Genomic DNA, 16626 nt, shown 5'->3' with positions numbered 1-16626 from the left:
GTCACATTTTGGTAATTCTTGTAGTATTTCAAACTTTATTATTATTATATTTTTTATAGTGATCAGTGATCCTTGATGTTAGTATAGCCATTGTTCTGGGGTGCCACGAACTGTACCCATAGAAGATGGCAAACTTATGTATGTTCTGACTGCTCCCCCCACCAACTGTTCCCGTCTCTCTCCCTTTGGGCCTTTCTATTCCCTAGATACACAGCAATATTGAAATTAGACCAGTAACACCACAGTGTGTTCAAGTGAAAGGAAGAGTCCTATGCCTCTCACTTTAAATCAAAAGCTAGAAATTATCAAGTTTAGTGAGGAAGGCATACTGAAAGCTGAGATTGGCTGGAAGCTAGGCCTCCTGTGCCAGACAAGTTGTGAACACAGAAGAAAAGTTCTTGAAGGCTACTCCAATGAACACATGGATGACAAAGTGAAAACAGCCTTATTGCTGATACGGCAAAGGTTTTAGTAGTCTGTATAGAAGATCAAACCAGACAAAACAGTCCCTTACGCCAAAGCCTAATCTAGTGCAAGACCCTGACTGTCTTCAGTTCCGTGAATGCTGAGAGAGATGAGGAAACTGAAAGAAGAAAAATTTGAAGCTAGCGGAGGTTGGCTCATGAGGTTTAAAGAAAGAAGCCGTCTCCATAGCATAAAAGTGCAAGGTGAAGCAGCAGCAGGTGCTGGTGTAGAAGCTGCAGCAAGTTATTTGGAAGATCTGGCTCAGATAATTCATAAAGGTGACGACACTAAGCAACAGATTTTCAGTGTAGATGAAACAGACTTCTATTGGCAGAAGATGCCATCTAGGACCTTAATAGCTAGAGAAGAAAAAGTCAATACTTGGCTTCAAAGGACAGGCTGACTCTCTTGTTAGGTAGGGGCTTATGTGGCTTGGTGACTTGAAGTTGAAGCCAGTGCTCATTTACCATTCTGAAAATCCTAAGGCCCTTAAGAATTATGTTAAACCTACTCTGCCTGGGCTCTGTAAATGGAACAACAAAGCCTGGACGACAGCACATCTGGTCACAACATGATTTACTGATTATTTTAAGCCCACTGTTGAGACCTACTACTCAGAAAGATTCCTTTCAAAATAAGACCTGTCGGGGCGCCTGGGTGGCGCAGTCGGTTAAGCGTCCGACTTCAGCCAGGTCACGATCTCGCGGTCCGTGAGTTCGAGCCCCGCGTCAGGCTCTGGGCTGATGGCTCGGAGCCTGGAGCCTGTTTCCCATTCTGTGTCTCCCTCTCTCTCTGCCCCTCCCCCGTTCATGCTCTGTCTCTCTCTGTCCCAAAAATAAATAAAAAATGTTGAAAAAAAAAAAAAAATTTTCAAAATAAGACCTGTCATTGACAATGCACCTGGTTACCCTAAGAGCCCTGATGGAGATGTCCAACGAGATTAATATTTTTATGCCTGCATAACCTCTGTTCTGCAGCCCATAGACCAAGGAGTAATTTCAATTTTCAAGTCAGATTATTTAAGACATACTTTTTATAAGGCTATAGCTGCCATAGATGGTGTGTGATTCCTCTGATGTATCTGGGCAAAGTAAATTGAAAATCTTCTGGAAAGGATTCACCATTCTAGGTGCCCCATTAAGAACATTTATGATTCATGGGAAGAGGTCAAAATATCAAAATTAACAGGAGTTTAGATGAAGTGGGTTCCAACTATCATGGATGACTTTGAGGGTTCAAGACTTTAGTGGAAGAAGTAAATGCAGATGTGGGGGAAATAGCAAGAGAACTAGAAGTGGAGCCTGAAGATGGGACTGAATTGCTGCAACCTCTTGATAAAACTTGAATAGATAAGGAGTTGCTTCTTACAGATGAGCAAAGAAAGTGGTTTCTTGAGATGGAATCTGCTCTTAGTAAAGATGCTGTGAGAATTGTTATGGCAACAGAGGATTTAGAATATTATATGCATTTAGTTGATAAAGCAGCAACAGGGTTTGAGAAAATGTACACCAATTGTGAAAGAAGTTCTGTGGGTAAAATGCTATCAAACAGCATCACATGCTACAGAGGAATTGTTCACGAAAGGAAGATTCTATCAGTACTGTAAACTTCATGTTATCCAATTTAAGAAATTACCACAGCCACCCATCCTTCAGTACACTACCATCCCGATCAGTCAGGAGCCATCAACATTTAGGCAAGACCCTCCACCATCAAAAAGATTACAACTCACTAAAAGTGAGTCAGCATTGTTGGTGGTTAGCACTTTTAATAACAAAAAGTATTTTTTATTTAAGGTATGTATATTTTTTGTAGACATAATGCTGCACACTTAATAGGCTACAGTTTGTGTAAACAACTTTTATATGCACTGGGAAACCAAAAAAACTCCTTTGACTCGTTTTATTGCAGTGGTCTGGTACTGAACCCACAATATTTCTGAGGTATGCCTGTATATGCTATATATAAGAAACATAAAAGAAAATGAACAAGAAAGGTTGAAAATAAAGTGACAGTTAAAAAGCGTCTAGGCAAATGTAAACCAAAAGAAAGGAGTGGTAAATAAAAAGAAGGAATGGCAGTATCAGGAGCAGATGAGGTAGAATTTAAGGTAGAAAGTAAACTGTGTGATAAAATTTCAATATATAGGAGGTGCCTGGGTGGCTCAGCCGGTTGAGTGTCCGACTCTTGATTTTCGTTCAGGTCATGATCTCAGGGTTCCATGGACTCAAGCCCTGCATCAGGTTCCACACTGATGGTGCAAAGCCTGCTTGGGATTCTCTCTCTGCCTCTCTCTCAAAATAAATAAACTCAAAAAAAAAAAAAAAAAGAAGAAGAAGAAGAAGAAGAAAGCTAATGGCCATTAAATGCCTTGATCATTAAAGAAAAAATTAAAAACAGAATTTAGTGTTCACTAAATTAGATTACATCAAGATAGATTACAGAATGACCAAGGATTTGAATGCAACAAAAATAAATAAAACAATGGAAATACTAAGAAAACTCCATGAAAGAACTGGTCCATAGGGTAACTGAGTCCATTCTGTGCACAACTTAAAAGTTTATAAAAGAAAAGTGAATTCAGTTACATAAAAATAACTCTGCATTTAAAATAGGAGCAATGTAGGGGCGCCTGGGTGGCTCGGTCGGTTAAGTGTCCGACTTCAGCTCAGGTCACGATCTCGCGGTCCGTGAGTTCGAGCCCCGCGTCGGGCTCTGGGTTGATGGCTCAGAGCCTGGAGCCTGCTTCCGATTCTGTGTCTCCCTCTCTTTCTGGCCCTCCCCCGTTCATGCTCTGTCTCTCTCTGTCTCAAAAATAAATAAACGTTAAAAAAAAAAATTAAAAAAATAAAATAAAATAAAATAGGAGCAATGTAAAAAGACAAATAGTAAACTAGGGAAAATATTTGCCATTAATGTCACAGAACTGATTTTCTTAATATATAAAGGGCTTATACAAATTGATAAGAAAAAGACTACCAACTCAGCAGAAAAATGGGTGGGTGATATGAATGAAAAGGTTTGTAGTAAAGAAAGGTGTTCTGGAAATAAATTCTTTGTCAGGTCTATGTTTTGTGATTGTTTTCTGTCTATAGCTTTTTTACTTATTTTCTTAACCATGTGTTTTGGTAAAGATTTTTAATTTTGATGATTTCTCCATATGGATATCCAGTTCTTCCAATGTCATTTGCTTGAAAAGACTTCTCTTTCCTAGTTTCATTGCTTTGGTACCATTGTAGAAAATCAGCTGACCACATATGTATGGGTCGATTTCTGCACTTTGTGTTCTTATCCATTGATCTCTGTTATTATGCCAATACCACACTGTCTTGATCACTGTATCTTTAGAGTATATCTTGATATATAGTGTAAGTTGGCCAGCTTTATCCTTTTTCCAGAATGTTTTGGGAATTCCAGGTCATTTGCATTTTCATTTTCATATAAATTTTAGAATCAGCTTGTCTTTTTTTTTTTTTTTAAACTTGCAGGATTATTTAGTTTGGGGAGAATAAACATCTTAACAATATTAAATCTTCCATTTCCATGTACATGGTACATGTTCCCTTTATTTGGGGTCTTTAATTTTTCTCAGCAATATTTTCTAATTCTTAGTGTACAGGTCTTGCACATATTTAAAAAAAATGTAACCCTGGGCGCCTGGGTGGCTGTTGTTAAGCATCTGACTTCGGCACAGTCACAGTCTCATGGTTCATGAGTTTAAGTCCCACATTGGGTGAGCTCGAGCCCTGCTTCTTTCTTTCTCTCTCCCACTCCCCCTAGATCACTTGCGCCCTCTTTATCTCAAAAACAAAACAACACAAAACATGAAGCACCTGGTTGGCTCAGTCGGTTGAGTGTCGGACTTCAGGTCAGGTCATGATCTCACGGCTTGTGAGTTCGAGCCCCATGTCAGGCTCTGTGCTAACAGCTCAGAGCCTGGAGCCTGCTTCTGATTGTGTGTCTCCCTCGCTTTCTGCCCCTCCCCCACTCACGTCCTCCTGTCTCTCTCAAAAATAAACATTAAAAAAAAATTATAAAACAAAACATAGCCCTATTTCATATTTCCAAAACTGCTATAAACAGAATTTTTTAAATGCTGTCTTCCAATTGTTTCCTGTTAGCAATAGAAATACAACTTATTTCTGTGAATTGACCTTGTATCCTGTGACCTTGCCAGACTCATTGGTTGTAGGAACTTTTTTGTAGATTGTGAGATTTTCATAGACAATCATGTCTCTAAGTAGTCAGTGTTTTAATTTTCCCTTCCAATTTGTATGCCATTTTTTTTCTTGCCTTATTGCACTGGCTGGGACTTCTATGAGAGGGGACATCTTTGCCTTGTTCTCAGTCTTAGGAGAAAAGCAGTCTTTCACTACTGTTTGTGTTGACAGTTGTAGGGTTTTTTGTAGATACTCTTTTATCAGGTTAAAGAAGTTTTGGTCCTATTCCTAGTTTATGTGACAGTTTTTAACCATAAATGGATGTTGAGTTTTATCAAATACTTTTCCTGCGTCTAAGGACATGATCCTATAGTTTCTCATCTTTAGTTCTTAAATGGGCTCCCAGATGGGAGGAACAGCACCTAATCTGGAGACATAACAGTCTCAGGGCCACAGGATGGCTCTTGAAGCTTCAGCTTGGTCATGACATAAATTCACTTCTATTTACAGAGCACTAGTTAAAGCAAATCACATGACAGGACTACTTTCTTCACCTGGGAGGGACAGTGAAGCCACATGACATCAGGCAGTTCCATATAATCCTTTTTATAGGAAGGGCAACAAATAATTGGGTCAATAATAATACAGTACCCACCACACATACCATTCTTAATTATATGTATAAAGTTATGTATGAGAGATAATGTATTAAAAAGAAGAAAAATCTGGAAAGATATACACTGAAGTGTACTTATCTGTATTTTCTAATTTTTATTTAAAAATTGTTTTCATAGGGGCACCCAGGTAGCTCATTCGGTTGAGTGTCCAACTCTTGACTTTGGCTTGTGTTGTGATCCCAGGGATGTGGAATTGAGCCCTGTGTTGGGCTCCACATTGAGCACAGAGAATGCTTAAGATTCTCTTTCTCCCCCCACCCCCTCCATGTTTATAGCAGCACTATCAACAATAGCCAAAGTATGGAAAGAGCCCAAATGTCCATCAATGGGTGAATGGATAAAGAAAATGTGGTTTATATACATAATGGAGTATTACTCAGCAATCAAAAAGAATGAAATCTTGCCATTTGCAACTATGTGGATAGAACTGGAGGGTATTATGCTAAGTGAAATTAGAGAAAGATAAAAATCATAGGACTTCACTCGTATGAGGACTTTAAGAGACAAAACAGATGAACATAAGGGAAGGGAAACAAAAATAATATAAAAACAGGGAGGGGGACAAAACAAGAGACTCATAAATATGGAGAACACACTGAGGGTTACTGGAAGGGTTGTCGGAGGGGGATGGGCTAAATGGGTAAGGGGCATTAAGGAATCTACTCCTGAAATCATTGTTTCACTATATGCTAAGCAATTTGGACGTAAATTTTTAAAAATAAAATTAAAAAAAAATCTTTACTAACAATAACAAAATTCTCTTTCTCCCTCTGCCCCCTCCCCTGCTCACACACTTTCTCTCTCTAAAATAAACTAAAAAGACAAAATTGTTTTTATAATTAGGAGAAAGCTTTTTTTTTTAAATGTTTTTTTCAAGAGACAGAACATGAGCGGGGTAGGGGCAGAGAGAGAAGGAAACACAGAATCTGAAGCAGGCTCCAGGCTCTGAGCTGTCAGCACAGAGCCCGATGCAGGGCTCAAACTCCTGAACCATTAGGTCATGCGAAGTCAGACACTTAACTGAGCCACCCAGGCACCCCAGAAAGAGTTTCTTTTTAAGAAGAAATGTGAATTTGGCCTCATTTAATACTGTGTTTTAGATGTGATTCCTTGTTTTAGATACTCAGGATTTGTGCATTGGAAAGGACCAACTGTCTTCATGTTTTCTTCTGTCCACCTCACCTGCCAGGTTTATGGATGCAGAAAATGGAAAAGTAGAGGTGCTAAAGTGCTTTGCTCCAAGATCATGTCGACTAGTAGAAGATTCATTTAGAGCAGGACATTATCTGAATATCAGAAAGCAAGGAAGACTTGAGAAATAGCTTCTAAGAATCTGATGTACTTTAAAATAGCCTTGTGACTGTTTTAACCCAAGGAATCCCTAAAAACTCTCAAAACCTGAAAAAAAATTCATTCACAACTTTTACAGATGTTTATTGAGCACCTACTACTTTATCATTCATTCCACAACTGGGATTTTGAGTGGAATAGTAAATATTTCTAGATTGTAAAGGATGTGTAAAGAATAATCAAGGATATTTTTCTCAATTTTACCATCTGGGAAACCTGAGGTAGTGATAATGGTAATAGTTAAGATTCACTGGCTACATAGAATATGTGAAAGCAGTTTTCTGCATCTTACATGTATTATCTCTCTCAATAATTTCCTAAGGTAGGGGCTGTTGTCTATAGTTTATAGTTGAGGAAATCAAGTCACAAAGAAGCTATGAAAATGACCAAAGTCACCTGGCCAGTAAGTGGAAGAGGTTCTCTTTGAACTTCACCAGACTTACTTCAGAGCCCATGATCTTAACTAGGACACTGAGTTTATAAAAAGAAGGCTTATGGTGCCTGTGCTGTTTTATAAGATGATGATTCCTTCCTACATAAGAATTGTGTCAAGGTCAAATATGTACACAAAAGCATAAAAATAAGAGGCTAAGTCACATTAAGCATTTGCAAAGCACAGGTGTAGCAGGTTTGAATGTGAAATGGTGCTTTCTGGATCTTCAGTTTTCTTATTGTGTATTGTAGCTTAGTAGTTACAAGCATGGGCTTTAGATTCAGACCTGGGTTCAGATTTTGGCTTCACCACTTCCTGCTTTTATGACCTCAAACAGGTCAAAGGTCAGTAAATGGAAGCTGTTTCTGCTGTTGTTTTGGATAGTCTGTGGTGATGGCCGCATTTCTTTTTCTTTTTTAATCAGGTGGATTTGTTTAAAAAGAGTCTTCTGTTGATTCCTATTCACCTGGAAGTCCACTGGTCTCTCATTACTGTGACACTCTCTAATCGAATTATTTCATTTTATGATTCCCAAGGCATTCATTTTAAGTTTTGTGTAGAGGTAAGTTAATATACTGCCTATATTTTTTCATTTATCTTGTGATCAAATAGAACAGAAGTCAGTTATCATAGGGTATCAATTTCTGTCATGAAAACCCTCTAAAATGTTGGCAGAGAAAAAGAACTACAAGAGGAATCCCCGGGTTGGGAGAGGTAGCTGTCTGTGATATGGATCCCACTCTGAGAAACAAGTCTAATTTGGATTTTGTCACATATTTTCCTGCCTCCCTATAAAGCTGCATTTTGAATGGATACAAATCATTTTCCTTGGTTTCTCTTAGGGCTAAAATTGGCTTGTATCTTCAAAATAACTTATGTAGAATGAGTTATAATCAAGAGAATCAGCCAGCAAAATAGGAGAGCTCAACTAATGACAGTTCAACAACATGGTGAGATGCAAGAAAAATCCATAGGTTTCCTGATTTTCTTTCAGTAGCAAGGACCAGTTAAATTTAACTGAAAAAAGAAAGATTCCATTTTCAAAAGCAAACAAAGATATAAACTGACCAGGAGTATATACTCCAGCAAAAATTGTGGAAGTTCTTTAAGAGTAGAGCTCTATATTTAAAGGAAATCTGAGCAGATGGAAAGATAGGTAGGCTCAGTATTGGAAAGAGATCAATTCTTCTCAAACTAATAATATATACCAATTTGCCCCCAATTTCTCAAGAGGATTTTGAATGAAAACTGATAAGCTCATCCTAGAATTCATAGTGCAGAGTTTATTGCATGAACATTGAAGGAAGGAATACTAGAGGCCAAACCATATCACAAAGTTTTAATAATTAAAACTTAGGAATAGACCAGTAGATTGGTGGTACAGCACAGAGAATCTAGGAATAACTGCTGTATATGAGGGAACCTGGTATATGATAAAGTTGGGGAAAGACAGGCTATTCAATATATGCCATTGTGAAAAGTAGCTGTCTATTTGGATCCACATACAGATCCTTCATACTATTTATAAGAACAAATTCCATGTAAAATAATGACAAATATAAAATGCAAAACTATAAAAGTTAGAATAAAATATAGAAAATGTTATGTTTTAGATTCAGGAAGGACTTCTTACACAGAGCCATAAAAGCAAAACACCTAAAGGAACAGATTGATAAATTGGACCATACCATAATTTAAAACTTCTGCATGTCCTAAAGTTCAAAGAGAAGGGAAAGACCTGGAGAAAATATGTGAGATATATAATAATTACTACCCAGAAAATATAAAGAACTCCTAAAAAGTAATAAAAGGATTTAAGAGAAATGGATAAAGATTATTCAAATAAGTAATTTTTAGGAAAAATGCAAATAGCCTTGAAACATGTGGAGAGATGCTTAGTCTTATCAAATACAGGAAATGCAAATGAAAACTACATCAGGGCTTCATTTTTTGCCCATTAGGCAAGTTTGATGTATTCAGGTGTTCATTAGGTGTAAGGAAACCAGCTTTCATTTTTCTGGTGGAGTATATGAATTAATATAGCTAGCCACTTAGGGGAGTTGAAATCCTGATCAGTTCTAAGTGCCTTATAAATTTATAAAAGATGTATGTGTATCCTAGGGATTCCTGGCTGGCTCAGTCCTTGGAGTACACTCTTTATCTCAGGGTTGTGTGAGTTCAAGCCCCATGTTGGGCATGAAGCCTACTTAAAAGAAAGAAAATATATATCCTATTGAATACCAGTTCTATTTCTTGGTATATAAAAATGCTTGTGTATGTGTGTGCACAGTGATAGGGCATGCACCAGAATGTTGACTGCAGCAGCATTACTGATAGTAAAAACAAAACAAAACCCAAAAAAACCCACCTAAATTTAGCTCTACCAACAGAATAGCTAAGTACACTATAGTACATTCATACTATTAAACTGGCCATAGATCATAGATCTAGATCATAGATCATAGAATATAGATCTCCATGTTCTAAATAACATGGAAAGATCTCCAAGACCTATTGGGTTTTAAATAGCCAGTTGCAGAGTAATAGAGTATATGTTTATGGGAAGAAAATACATATGTGCATGTATGTATGTATATATGTGTGTGTGGTAGTATGTGCATAAACACAGTTGTATACATGTACATACATACTAATATTCCACCTTCGGTGTGGTTGGTTTAATTCCTGTTACCTCTGACTTCACCTTTAGAAGTGATGCACAGAAGTAGAGGGCATAAGGGAATATTTGAAACTCTGATAGGCTTCATCTTGGTAGAAGCTTCAGCAGTGGACTCAACTGTATTTAGTATCCAGAATGGGTTTCAGTAGAACTTTCTAGAAACTGCAAGATACCTTTATCTGCAGCCCTCAAAGTAGAGTATATCTAAGGCTGGAATGTTTTTCATTTAGTTTCAATTATTGATTTCTGCCATGGGTTCCTTCTTTGTTTTGAACATTGGCAGTAATCAGGTCTTTTTTTTTTTGTCTTCCCAATATTTAAATGTCAAATTCAGCAAGTTGGCTGCTGGAAAAGGCTGACCATCTTACAAAAACTTCTAATTAAAACATACAGTGGTATCCACAGCCTAAATGCATACCTGAGTATAGAAGGCCTGAGTCCTTCTTAACACTATGAAATGAAAGGTCAGAAATAAAATTCCACCTTTTAAACTCTTGAGTGCAGACTTTGCCCAGTGGTGGGGCCACAGCCTCCTCCTCCTCCTTTGCTTCTATCTGCTGTGAGCAGGTTCCATTTTTCACCAACTGATGGAACACAGCATCTGTGTTGTGGTTTCTTTTTAACCAGAATATAAGAAAGTATTTGCTGACTGAAGCCAGAGAAAAAAATAGACCTGAATTTCTTCAGGGTTGGCAGACTGCTGTTACAAAGGTAAGTATGTGATAAAAATGAAAACCCAGGCATGTCAAGGGGATGGAATTATCCTTAGGGGTGGGTGTCTTTAAAAGCATTTGAAGACTGGTGATGGAGATACCAGTAAGAGTCTGGAGGCTGCAGGGAGGCAGCTTAGAATAAACCTGTGTAGTATTGATCACCTAGCTACTTAGTTTCCCAGTGCTTCTGGAGAAAAATTTAGTCATTTCATCAATGGGGCAGCTGCTAATGATATGGTTGTTATATTGGAAAAAAGGGAAAGGAAAACAGAACTTTTCCTTTTGATGGCACCTGCCTCTTACTTCCAGATGACCCACATAGACCCAGAGAAATGCTGAAGTGACTCTTTGGATCCACTAAGGGAGCAAGTGCACTGGGCTTCTTACCAGGCATCTGGGGAAGACAGTGGCTTGAAGGTTTCAGTATGAAAGCAGCACTGTTTGTCCTATATGCACTCATGCTGTCTATGGGGCAGAGTGCTCAGGCAGGTCTTCTCATCACTGTCACAGATACCAGCATCTTACATTATATGGTCACTGCTTTATTGTTTTCAGAGTGTTTTTGCATGTGTGATCTCATTTGATCCTTACAGCCTATGAGGTAGGCAGGTCATTTAGGGATGGGCATCCTCTTTATTTTGTAGATGGGAAAACTGAAGCCTAGGTGTCACCTAGGCAATCGGAACTACTGATAGAGTTGGGTCCTTGAACTTAGGTCTAGATCACTGAGCACAGTCTTAAAGAGGCAGAGTCTTGGGGTGCCTGGGTAGCTCAGTTGGTTAAGCGTCCCGACTCTTGGTTGAAGCTTAGGTCATGATCTCAGTTTCATGAGTTCAGGCCCCTTGTTGGGCTCTGACCTGGCAGCTGGAAGCCTGCTTGAGATGTTCTTTCTCCCTCTCTCTGCCCTTCCCCCACTTGCACTGTGTCTGTCTCTCTCAAAACAAACCTATTAAAAAAAAAAAAAGGCAGAGTCTTGAAACAAACTTTAAGCCAAACCCAAGGGAACCAGATTTATTTGTTCATCCTTGAACTACACCAAATGCTAAGGTTTAAACCTAGGCTTAAGTTTTCTTTTAATAAGCTAGTCTTTTAGTTGAAACCGGAATTGAACTTGTAAATTTTGAAAATTACCCAACTAGAATATCTAGGTATTCCAAATTTAGTCAACATCCTTCACATTTCCCCTTCAGGCAGAATACATAATCAGTTCTTTGGGAAACATACTGCTCTTTTTTAGTTTTTAAATAATTAAAGTGTTTGTTTTTAAGAGAGTATGCAAGGAGAGGAGCAGAGAAGGGGGGACAGAGGATCTGAAGCGGGCTCTGCGCTGACAGCAGAGAGCCTGATGTGAGACTTGAACTCACAAACCGTGAGATCATGATCTGAGCCAAAATTACTTAGCCGACTGACCCACCCAGGCACCCCAACATACTGCTTACCTTTATTTCTTTCAAAGAGTGACAGATGAAACGTGAAGACTACTAAGCAGGATTTTTAGTACATATTCAGAGTCCAGGTGTATGCTTTCTGATCCACAATTCCATTTTGATTCCATTGTCAGTAATCTGATAGCAAAACTATCCAAATCAAGTTTTAAAACAGGGTTTTGATTTCCTATTTCTCATATTTAGGCGAAGGTTCTATACATTTGGTTGCTAGCTCTTTTGATGCCTCTGTAAAATCACACACTTTAAATACCAGAGATCTATACTAGTACACCAGCTGTCCTGGACAGACAAGTTTCTTTTACTTATTTTTCCATAAAAACAAATTTTCCTATCTGAAGATGAGTACTTGGTCTTATTTTAATGATCATTTTGTTTTTCTCTTTAGTGTATTCCACAACAGAAAAATGACAGTGACTGTGGAGTCTTTGTGCTCCAGGTAAAGAAATCTGTTTATCCAGAATTTGGAATGTGTGAATTAAATTTGTTGGGTTTAGAAAGGAGAGATGGGAGCCCCTGTTGTTATGTACCTGGCATTAGGCACAGGTACCCGAATATCTCCTCCTCTAGTGTACATGTCTTATCAGAGGTTAGGCACACTAGAGACTGGTCTGAATCTGTCTGTATTGTAGACCCTTGGCATTTGCAGAATTAACTACTTTTTTTTTTTTTTTTTTAACCTTTGGCAAGTGGTCTTTAACCACAGAACAAAATTAATTACATTTTAAATAAGGGCCACATTCAAAAACTGCTTTCTCATGCTGTGGGTTCCCTTAGTGGTCTAAAAGGATTAATGAAAATTTTGTCATACATTACATTTACGAAGAAATTGTGTATAACCCATGAATTTATAGAGATTTGCAAAGATCATGGAAGATGGGCTCATTCCTTTGACTCATGAATGTCTGGGGTTTGTAAACAAACCGAAGTTCTCACTTAAAAGACCACTTTAGGTGGAGTGGCAGTCTCAGCAGGTAGCACCTTGGAAAGAGTTGGAGCCTCTTCATCAATTTCTGCTTCTCACAGTGTTGTTTGGGGGAGAGAGGGGAGACCCCCAACCATATACTTACCTGGAAAGTTGACTATAATTTGGAGGCAAATGTTTCAAAACAATGTTTTTACAGCGAGTTTAAACTTTAAAATGCCACCTTAGGCCCCATTCTGTTAGGTCTGCATCAAAGCTCCATATGCCATTTAAGTGTTTCTGGGACCTTTGCAGTACTGCAAGTGCCTCGCCTTAGAGCAGCCTTTCCAGTTTTCCCAAGAGGACATGCCCCGAGTGCGGAAGAGGATTTACAAGGAGCTGTGTGAGTGCCGGCTCATGGACTGAAACTCAGCAGGACTCTGGAAGGTCTGACCAAGTTGAAGCAGATGGTTTGTTACTTGAATCTCCAAACACTTATTTGAATTTTTACAGATATTTCAGATCAGTGGTGTTGGGCCACTATTGTTACCTCAAATTTGTTTTTTGCCCTATTCATTTCTCTAGCTACCGTGTACTATTTTTTAATGTTCAGTTTGGTTTCATTTTTAATTTTATGGATTCCGTGTGTTTCCCCCATATTTAATATTTATTCAAACGCATGCATATAGACAGAGCATGCAGTGCAGAGTATTAAAAAAAAAGCCTAGTAGATTTGGTGCAGCTTTTGAAATTTACTTAGACGTGAACTGAATACAGGTTTAAAATTTAATCCCAGAACCTAAAAGTGCAGGATGTTTTTGATACAACATAACTTTGAGAAGGATCGTTGTTCCCTGGGTGTAAAGGGTAGCTAGGAGTGGTGGTTTTGACAAACCCAGTCCTGTTTAACCTGCTGCACCTTTCATGGACTTCCTTCTCCAGTTGAGTCTTGCAGAGTGAATTGCATTCCTTTTGAAAGGGTGAGAAGTGGCCAAAACCTGACTGGTGTGTTCTGTTTAGACAAGCACACTTATAAGTGCAGTGCCTACTTTGGGAGGAGTTGATTAAAGACAACAGCTTTTGGGGGGGGGGGGGGGTCCAGTTATTTTAACACATGAGAAAATTTCAATCTTGGCTTTAAGAATTACAACAAATGCCTAAATCTTATAAAGGCTTTTGCTAGAACACTGAATTCTCTGGATTTATTAAAAAACATTATCCATCAGACTAGTAGTCAACCACATGAGAATTCAGCCTTTCCAAGAGTAATTTACAAGTTGTCACTACCCTTGTGTTGTCTAAGATGTGGCAAATACCTTTCTATTTCAATGGTGTTTAAATATTAATCTTCAGAACTAAAGACTGACCAGGTCTTTTGCAGATGGGTGGGGAGAAGAGGAAAAGTAGTAAGACTTGCTTGCACAGGAGCACAGCAGATGTTACTAGACTTTTTTTTGCTCCTACCTCTTTAGTGATCTCAGCAGCATGCGGGGCTCCCTCAGTTGGCCTCTTGTTACCAACCCTGAGACTCCAGAGCTGGAGTCCTTTTTTCACTTCTATCAACCTCGTCTTCTGGGGAAAAGCAGAAGCGACCCTGTCCTAATACTTTGCTGCATTAGGATTAAAGTAATGGATCTTACATCTTTATTCTAGCCTTTTGTGATATTTGAAAAGAAAGGAAATGAGGAAAGATGCATGGTAAACTACTCAATTACCTTTTCTGAACTGGGGCAGAAAAAACAACAGAGGTGTGTGTAAGCATCTCAGAAGCTTACACCAAATACCAGGTAAATGACAGAAGATACTTGGATTTATGCCTGGTTAGGTGTGGGGTGTTGGAAATAAAAAGCTAAAACGTGCAGTTAAACTTGGCCATGAGGTAAGGTTTCCAGCAGTTGAAGGTAGAGTCAGAACATGTTTACACGCAGGGTTCCCATCCCCTGACATTCCAAGCACCAACACCAGTGTTTACATTGTAAAGAGCCCCAGCATTCTCCACACTCCTCTAGACTTCGTGTAAAACCAGGTCAGTATTTCTTACTGTGCTTCAGGTCGCTGAAAGGACTGAGATCAGAGGCACTTTATGCTGCTACAGTTAGGCTTGTGTTGTCAGCATTTGCAAAGATGACAATTTAAAGTGAGGAAGAGATCCTGAGGTTTTCTGACATTAGCTAATTATGCAAACATGAGATTTTTTTCAAATCTGCATGTAAGACATTTGCCTAATGGGAGAAGGGGGCAGTTATGCAGTGGCCAGTAACTAGGCTGTGGATTCACAGTGTTTTATACTTTAGAGCTCCATCTCACCTCCTCACTGACAACCAGGCACGTAGAAGAGGCAGAACTGTGTTCTGAATCTTTAATGCTCAAAAGTGGAGTTGCCGGTTTCCTCCAGTCTGAGAAACGGTCACCTCCTCGGCGCTGAGGCAAGCAGGGGTGCTCAGAGGTAACTACAGTAAGCTGTCCAAGTCCCGCTTCCCTTTCACTTCCAGCTTCATAGGGCACCTTGAGGTGTACTGTCAAGCTTGCTTTTGCCTAAATGTCAGATGTTTTAAGTATGGTTCAAAATGTTCCTCTATTCGTGAAACTCAGTTTTAGCATACAGAGTTGCTTTTCCCCCTTGTTATTAGGTGTAAACCTCTATTAGCCCAAACCCTACATCAGAGGGGCCTCTGTCCTGATGTTTGCAATAATTGCTTCTTTGCAACAAAGACATTTTTTAAATATAGTCTGGGCTGCTGGTGGAAGAGACAGGCATTGTTTTATTGTCACTAGCTTGGCACTGAATTGTTTGGGTGTCCACAAAGTGGGCAGACCTTATGCTTTTGAGGTTGAGTGCAGGCCTTGTACAAACTAAAAGCAGCTTATGTGCCTTCAAGCTGCCCGGTCCATCAGCAAATTACTAGTCTGTTGTTTATTTCCAGTGATTTGTCCTTATGTTAAATCTGTAGCCATGAATGTGGATTTAATTCAACTTTTAGTTCTCTTAAGAAGAAAGGGAACCTCTTAAGGAAGGGAAAAGAAGCAGTTGCTGCCAATATCCCCACTTTCTGGCTTTGCATTATATTTTCTACTTCTGAGTGACACTGTCATCTTGGAGTCACGGTTGGAACAAAACAACAGCCCTGACTAGTGGAAGAGCTGCCCTTTTTCTTTGCAGTTGTGTTCACTGCTTCCCCGGGTGAGAAGGGCTGACTGGGAGAGCTCTGGGTGGATCAGACCCTTCACACGAGAAAAAGTATGTTAATAATAAATAGTGTGAATTGAATATACTGACTACCTGCTCTGTTTAATTATGTTAAGAAACCAAACTAATCAACAGTTGTAAAGCACCTACTTCTATTATGTGCGAGGCTCTGCCTCCTGGCCTATAGATAATTAAGACCTAGGGAATATACCGTCAGAGAAATGCAAATTGTATTTGGGTGTTACAAAAACAGGCCTAGATAAGCTGTTCACTTAAATGGTACCTTTGGACAGAAAAAGAATTTATTTAAAGATTGTGATCATGTAAAATTACTCAAACCTTCTAGCAAAAATATTTTTTTGAAAAATAAACTAAATGCCTTTATAAACGTGTGTTCTCTTGTACTGAATAACATGTACTGTTTGGGAGAGTGACGCTCTTGTCACGACAAAGCTCATTTATGAACAGTGACCAGTGTAAGCTCTAAGCAGGTGACCCAACAGTGTCCAACAGAATTTTCTGCAGTGACGGCAATGTTCATATTTGCATGCACTACAACAGCCGCTACCCCCATGTGACTCACGAGCTCGCTATTAGACATGTAAATTCTGC

The 16626-nt window shown here is 38.9% G+C and overlaps 2 protein-coding genes across 8 annotated transcripts in view; one reads left to right on the top strand and one right to left on the bottom strand.

The window, feature by feature from the left end:
- Window positions 1-16402, top strand: part of SENP5 (SUMO specific peptidase 5) — a 51833-nt gene extending 35431 nt beyond the window's left edge. For 4 of the 7 annotated variants that reach the window (XM_058730952.1, XM_058730950.1, XM_058730956.1 and 1 more), the window contains 4 exons: window positions 7510-7647; window positions 10393-10476; window positions 12312-12362; window positions 13143-16402. In XM_058730952.1, coding sequence (XP_058586935.1) covers window positions 7510-7647; window positions 10393-10476; window positions 12312-12362; window positions 13143-13253 — 384 coding nt within the window. In that variant the 3' untranslated portion in view covers window positions 13254-16402. Of the gene's footprint in view, window positions 1-2667; window positions 3093-7509; window positions 7648-10392; window positions 10477-12311; window positions 12363-13142 lie in introns of those variants that run through there. The other 3 variants (XM_058730953.1, XM_058730954.1, XM_058730955.1) reach the window with 3 other exon arrangements.
- Window positions 1-16626, bottom strand: part of NCBP2 (nuclear cap binding protein subunit 2) — a 34047-nt gene that overhangs the window by 7160 nt on the left and 10261 nt on the right. The window lies entirely within an intron of this gene.

The sequence above is a fragment of the Neofelis nebulosa genome, chromosome 5 (genome assembly GCF_028018385.1).
Source record: "Neofelis nebulosa isolate mNeoNeb1 chromosome 5, mNeoNeb1.pri, whole genome shotgun sequence".
NCBI classification, from domain to species: Eukaryota; Metazoa; Chordata; class Mammalia; order Carnivora; family Felidae; genus Neofelis; species Neofelis nebulosa.
Note: the sequence above shows the minus strand (reverse complement) of the source record. Positions and strands in the feature narration are given on the sequence as shown.